The sequence below is a fragment of the Montipora capricornis genome, chromosome 14 (assembly GCF_036669925.1).
Source record: "Montipora capricornis isolate CH-2021 chromosome 14, ASM3666992v2, whole genome shotgun sequence".
NCBI classification, from domain to species: domain Eukaryota; kingdom Metazoa; phylum Cnidaria; class Anthozoa; order Scleractinia; family Acroporidae; genus Montipora; species Montipora capricornis.
This window is the reverse complement of record NC_090896.1, coordinates 21,851,980-21,859,479: the sequence shown is the minus strand read 5'-3', so window position 1 is coordinate 21,859,479 and position 7,500 is coordinate 21,851,980. Positions and strand designations below refer to the sequence as shown.

Below are 7,500 nucleotides of genomic sequence, written 5' to 3'. Positions count from 1 at the left end.
TAAAATCAAGAGGACTGTCTATAGAGTACATACATGTATTTACCAGCAAAAAAATATGTTCCTGACAATATTATAATCTTGACAATTAAAGTAAAAACTACATGAATAATATAATTCCTGTACAAAAAAATGTCATCAAGCACAAAAGGAGATTAAATAATTATGTCCACAAATACATGCAAAAACAAAACTAAGGAAAACATTTTAGAAAAACAGCACAAAGTTGAATGTCATGAATGTTATTTCTATACCTAAGCAGAGTTAAGTTAACCACTCTACATTAGAAGCTTTTATCTTGAATTCTTCCATTTACGATTTTACAATGTGTTGTATTACATACATGTACATCTACATAATTATTACACTTACGTTTCATCAAATCTTGCACAACATGTTGGTTTCTTTGCTGGACAACCAGCTTTTTCACAAGCTCTAAACCGTTCCTTGTCATTGGACAAATCATCATCATCATCATCATCAAAAAACTGTTTACGCTTCACAGTCCTTGGTGAACGCCACTTGGCCAGCTTGATGTCCATCACAAATAACTGCTTCCACTACAAGTTGACCATTTTTTTGAAAGGCAGATTGTTGTGTTGTAAATGAGGTTCAAAACATTGAAGCATTACATGTAACTGCCAATTGTATGTCATCTTCAAAACACTGTAAATGGTAAACACATACTGTAATAATAATAACAAAAGAGAATCAAAGTCAGTAAAAGGAAACTACATGTACAGTAGTAAAGGTTCAGTAAAAAAATTTACTGTACCTCTCAGATAGTACGCATGATTGGCTAATTTAGTGGGCCGCATGTTACAGTATGGTCCACTAAAACAGCCCGCTACGTTTGAAATTTTGATGCCACATTTTCTAGCTAGTTTTTCATTTGCTCATATTGCACGTGAAACAATTCTGTGAAACTGTTGAATGTTTCAGTTGACTTCACCTATACGTACTTTTGTTTCCAGCTGTGCACCTACGTGTAATATTACTTTAGAGACAATAAATATCTTTCTTAACTTAATTGTTTTCTGAGTCTGTAATGTAAGTTTCACATCCTTGTTTCGTCCCATTGACTTATGACCTGCATGCTTCACGCTTGGGCAATAAATCAAAGGAAAAAAACTTGGTCCATAACTTACAATACAGACCTTGAACTTGGTTAACAAGAGGTATGCAATAACATACACGTACAGTACACAGATTTATCTTAATTATTTTGTACACTGGATACAAAAATAAACCAGCCCAATTCATAAAGATGCCTCAGTGGTAGAAAGGAGTATTGCATTCATACAAATACACGTGCACTGGATATTATAACAAAGGGTAATGATACGACAAGGAAGTTTGGAAAGCACTCAAGAGGTCAAATGCCTGACAGGTTTGGTTTCTGAAGAAACTATAATAAGTGATGGGTAGGTAGCTGTGTGAAACACAAAAATCTGGTATCAAAGGGGCTGATAGAGGTAATGGGCACCATGCTCTGTACATTTGAAAGCTGAGGTTTCAAGATTTAGTCTTTTATTGGAGTGATTAAGGAATAAATATTATTCAAGGCTCCCTCACAGTTTTTTTAACAGCAGGGCTCAAAGTAACAGCCAGTCAATGGACAATGTCAGGACTGATTTGGGAGTTGACTGGTCAACCTTTCGTCTCGCTGGTCATGTTGACTGGTCACATTCAATTGTATTGAAAATGAAATAAATTAAAATTTCTATGCTGATCAGTTGATTCAGTTGGTATCAGTATGTAGCGAGTCGCTAAGGCTTTGTATTGCAGTTCTAAATGATCTGAAATCCTAGGTGAAATGCAACTAGAAACATTGTTTAAGTTTGCATAATTGTCAAAACAGATAATAGAACGATCCAGCTAACTCAATGTTGCACCCAATTCAAATCCTTTGGGAAAAAATGCTCTGTTCCAAGTATTTCCATATCATTTAAAGGTGAATGCCACATTATTATCAATATACAGTACGCAGCCAAATAGAAAATCGGCCTCTTCAAAATACACGCTCAGCGGACCGCAAAAGACTGACAGCGGGCTGCTAATGCATTATCAGCCCTACAGCTGATTGGTTCTTGCTTCATCATCCGATGGATTTTACCCAATTAGAGTAAGCCTAGTGTTGACACGGGAAAACCATTCATTTGCGAAACTCCAGTTTTGAACTGCAGTTTTTTCAGTCGTCGAATCGTCAATCAACACTTACATGATGATTTGAAGTGACTTTGAATTTGTAATTCACTTAGCTTGTATCATTAAAACTCGCATTCTTGATATCATTTTGGCCTTGTTTATTGATAATAATGATAATGACATGACTTTTTTCGGGAATATTGTTTATTTGCGCCCCTGTAGTGTCATTTGCGGCCCGAGCCCTTTGTGCTTTGCGCTCAGGCCGCAAATGACACTACAAGGGCGCAAATAAACAATATTCACGAAGAAAGTCATGTTATTCCCTTATTATTATGCAAAACATAAAGAAGCTTAAAACCGAGAGATTTGAATTGGGTACAACATTGACTTAGTTGACTTGGTCTATCGGTATTCCTATTTTACAACATTTTACTTGATGTCTCTTCCGTTTCCAGCACACCAGACTTAAAATGCCTGGTTTCTAAGTGTTATTTAACCCATTGACTCCCAGGGGTTCCCCATTGACGAGTAAAATCGTCTGGCGTTCGACAGAGTAAAATACTAAGTCTGGCCGGTTTCGACCAGTTTCGGCCGGTTTGGACGTCAAAGGGTTAAATGAATGGGGACATAGTTTTTCAGTGAGTGATTAATGGGGAGTAACATGGATTGCTGACAACTAAGTCTCACACCGTAATAGTACACTTACACCCAAAATCACCAGATTTAGAGGCGCCGGACAAATTTAATGTGTATGATAATGACCCTTCAGGTGTTACTGGTTAGTCTTACAGATCAGTGTACCAATTAGTAATTATTATTGTAAACGAACAAACTCCTTTTCATTTCGCCGCTGTAATTTATTCTTATTGTTGACATTCAATGCTTTGAAGTGCTATGAGCTCTGAGCAACAACCTATTGGGAAACATATAATATTTTGGTTGATGGGCCCTGTTTTAAAAATTAGTTATCTTATAAATTTGACCGGTCAAAAACAATACTTGACCAAGCTAAAATGAATTTGGCCAGTCATCATGTCCAGAGACTCTCCGGAAATTATTTCAAGCCCTGAAGAGAAGAAAAACTTAGTACCCTTGGAAGAACCTTGCAAAGCAGAGTAAAGGGCCTATAAAAGACAATGAATTCCATCCTCACATGATGCTGATCAAGGCAAGGAATTGAACCCATGAGAGACTGCTGGAAGAATAGTGTTCACACCACTGTACCAACAACCCTGCTTTCTTACAGTGAATGGCAAATGTTCTCTTTTCTTCCTTCAATGTTGATTCTGGATGAGATGAATGAATTTAACCAACCTCTTTATGCAACATTTAAGGGAGAAAAGGGAAGGGAAAACACCTGTTTTTCAGCTGGGACCAGAATTACCCGCAGTTCTAGTCAAGTGTTACAATGACGACCAAAGTCATTACTAGTTTTATTTCTGAAGGCACATCCAAAAAAGGCCCAGGCTGTAAAGTAACCCCTAATCATTTTGCAATGTGCTTAAAACACACGGTGAGATATAAGAAACTGAATTAAGCGCCAACTGGAGACAAGCTATATCAATTACTTAGTAACATATAGTGGTGTAAATGTAAGTAACCCAAAGACACTAAATAAAAACCTCGGTCTTTAAAAAACGAATCAAGAACGAATTTATTTTCTTCTCCCGTTTGTTTAACACATGCACATGAACTTGCCACTGGTAAACGACATGTAGCTTAAATAATTTAACATTCAGGTTAACTTCAAGTCCAAAGTTAAGCAAACGTTAATTCAATTTTACTAAAACGAAAGCTTAAGAACTGTATGAAAACTAGTTCATCTCATTTTAGAGGAGTTCAAGTTTGGCAAACAGCAAAGCATTTTCCCTTGTGCAAATGTTTGCTGCCCCAAGTAAAGCAGTTTTCACCAAACACATGTTTGGGAGAAAAAATACAACTAGGGATTTGTATCTCATTTTACCGTAGTAGTGTTCACTAGGACTGTACTTCATTTGGAAAGTTTTCAGTTCTGATTCATCAAATAAATACTAATAGCGGCAACATACTCACCAGAAGGAAAACTTCGTATTTGACTCGCGCTCTCGTTTGACTGCAGTCACACTAGTGCCAGTTCCATGGCCTTACTTTGCCACACGCTTTTTGTCACGCAAGATTACTTTGTCACGTGTTTCTATTAAGGATGTTCGCGCCAAAATCTTCCTACGGTGATATTTTCTTCATTTCTTGCCTAGGGTTAGGTCATTAAGTACTTACGCCAAAAATGAAAAAAAATTGGGGGTCACCGACTTTGTTTCAGAGAAAATGGCAGTAGAAAAATGCCTTAATTTCGATAAATCTGTCATAACCAAATGGAATAGCGAGATGTAGCCTGATCTGCTCATCCATCGAAAATCATAAAAATAAACGGTTAGAGTGAAGGTTTCCGTGCATAGGTTTTAAGGAGTGGGATTTTTAGATAATTTAATGCCGCTACGGATGTCGTAAACAGTAGAGTTCATCCTCGACGAGCGTTTTCGTAAGCTCTATACGGTTGCAACCACTACCGTAAATTCGATGGCACGAGGAAAGAAAATGTTAAAAAAAGATAACTTCTTACGGTGGGAGTTTTTTCATTTCATCATATTTTGTAGATAGTAAGTAAAGTAAGTGATTCATGATTAAAAAAATAGGGGTCACCCATGATCTAAACGAGTAAAATCGATGTGATTTTGCAAAGCTCTTGCAAATTTTAGATTGTCACGTTTTTGCGTGACCTGTCGGGGAAGGACTGGAACCCAAGAGAGTATCGATCGTTAAAGGGATGAAAGGTTTTTACCGGGTGTCTAGAAAACAAAGACCTAAGACCTAAGACCTAGAAAACTAAGACCTGGAAAACTAAGACCTAGAAACTCCCCCTAGAAACTAGGTCTTAGTTTTCTAGGTCTTAGTTTTCTAGGTCTTAGTTTTCCAGGTCTTTGTTTTCTAGGTCTTAGTTTTCTAGGTCTTAGGTCTTACGTCTTAGGTCTTAGGTCTTAGTTTTCGAGACACCCGGTTTTTACTCGAACAAACACTTCCTCGAGCATAGCAACGAAGTTTTAAGCAGTCGTCATCTTCATTTGGTTAGTGTTTTGTATAATATGTATCCATTGCCGCCATGCTTGTCTTCTGGAGTGTGTTTTTTTGTAAAATTTAATCGCTGGTTGTTTCCACGCAGGTCCGCACTATTCAAGCGGACGAGGACGAAAATACTGCTCTATTTTCACGAAAGTAAAGGAAAAGAACTTCAAAAACATTCATTCATTTTGAACTTAAGTTCGTGGGATAATAAAAACATTTAAAAAAACAGCCCCATTAAATTTACGCAACGGTTCATCTTCGAGTTTTCCGAACTTTCAGCCACTACTCGATCAGCAGCTACCTCTTCCAGAGTTTTTCCATCCTCCCGCTCACTTCTCTTTAACGTTTCATGATGATTCGGAAATAAATGTGCCATTCTTTTGCCGGCCTGGAATTTTTTCCCCGGCGTTTTTGTCGCCATGTTATTTTAACTAATGCTTGAATAATATTTATGAAAGTCAAGTAGACTACCGGTAGTTCACGACTGATAAAACAAGGCGAACGGCAGTCGTGCAGTAGTCTACTTGACTTTCTTTAATATTTTTAATCAAATTTGACTGATCACGATCTTCTCTGATCCAACGCTGTGCAAGACTTATCGTCCACGGTTTCTGCAAAGGTTTTAAAACCTCACTCAACTTCACCAATGCTCGAGGTAATGCGTGACATATTACAGTCGCGTTACCTGCGCAGTAACGTTGCTCACAAACAATCAGCGTGAACTTCCTTAAGTTTACAATCAGATACTTGCTAAAAAGGGCTTTCACATGGCTAAAATATGTTACAACGAATAACTGAAACTGTTTAAGGCTAATACTTTCTGAAATTACAGTAATAAGACGAAAGGGGAAGATAAATGTGTTGTGTTTGTAGCCGATATAACGCGCGCTCTGATTGGCTAATTGTGACTGAATTGTAGGGCATTATTCTCCCGTAATGCCCACTGGCCGATTACGGGCTTGCAAAAACAAAGCAAAAGGTAATTAAAAAGCCATATAATAAACTACTTACTAACCGGGTTAGCTCGAGCCGTACTGGGGAATATTGGCCCTCGGTCGTTTTTGTACGGACCTCGCGGCGTACTGCCACGACCTCGGGCCAATATTCCCCAGTACGGCCCACGCGTTCGGTTAGTAAGAAGTTAATAATGATAACAAAAAATAACTACAACAACAACAACAATAATAACAATGACAATAACAATAATAATAACAATGGTAACATTTTAACTATTGTACACTAAAATTCTGTTAAAAAGACACAAAAACGCGCTAAATAAAAAAAATGTATATATATATATATTTTTTTTTTTTTCTCTCCTAACAAATATACCTTTAAGAGGGAACAACTGTCCCGATAGCAATGAATCTAATGGATTTCCGCTGCATTAATATGCACCCTCTTCGTTTCAGTTATATGTGGAGAATGAATATTCACTTAGATTAGAACCATAGAACGCTAAATCCCGAACTATGTAAACGTTCAATGACGAATGTGCATAGGCTAGGAGAACCACAGGCGACCCAGGGTAAAAAATTATAAGGATTTGTATGGGAATCACGATAACAAACTGAAAAAGATTACCCCCAAAAGTTCTCAATAAAAAAGCTGTACTTAATTGTCGTGGTGACTTTCTCGGTTTTTGCGTGGTTATTGGCCTTATTGAATGCGATTTAAGCGACTTCTCAAATTCCCGGGTTGTCACTTTCCTAAATAAAGGAAAGGCTGGAAAGTAAATTCTATATTGACACTTGGAATGTTAGAACTATGTTTCAAACAGGCAAGACCGGACAGGTGGAACGGGAAATGTTTCTTTACCGCATTCATTTTTTGGGCATTAGCGAGTGTAGATGGACTGGCAATGGCTGTGTGACAACATCACTGGGCAACACAATTTTATATTCAGGGAGGAATGATAACGACCATAGAGAAGGAGTAGCGATTATGATGTCAAAAGAGGCACAGAAGAGCATGATAGAATGGACACCAATAAGCGAGAGACTGATGGTAGCAAGATTTAAATCCAGGTACACAAAGCTATCTGTTATATAATGCTACGCCCCAGCCAACTATGCTGAGGAGGAGACAAATGACACATTTTATCAACAGCTGCAAAAGCACTGGATAATGTGCCCTCACACGGTGTTCTGCTAGTGATTGGAGATCTGAACGCCAAAGTAGGACGTTCCAATGAAGAAAGGGGAAAGATCATGGGAAAAAATGGATGTGGTGAGAGGAACGAGAACGGAGACTGGC

At 37.9% G+C, this 7,500-nt stretch overlaps 1 protein-coding gene across 6 annotated transcripts in view; it reads right to left on the bottom strand.

Annotated features, from left to right (window-relative positions):
* LOC138033865 (lysine-specific histone demethylase 2-like) overlaps positions 1 to 7,500 on the bottom strand; it is a 171,942-nt gene that overhangs the window by 58,935 nt on the left and 105,507 nt on the right. Inside the window, exons 1-2 of one of the 6 annotated variants that reach the window (XM_068881728.1) lie at positions 4,198 to 4,247; positions 370 to 683 (exon numbers count right to left, since the gene is read on the bottom strand). The exons of 4 other annotated variants lie outside the window; for them this stretch is intronic. In XM_068881728.1, coding sequence (XP_068737829.1) covers positions 370 to 539 — 170 coding nt within the window. In that variant the 5' untranslated portion in view covers positions 540 to 683; positions 4,198 to 4,247. Of the gene's footprint in view, positions 1 to 369; positions 684 to 4,197; positions 4,248 to 7,500 lie in introns of those variants that run through there. One more of the 6 variants, XM_068881730.1, reaches the window with a different exon arrangement.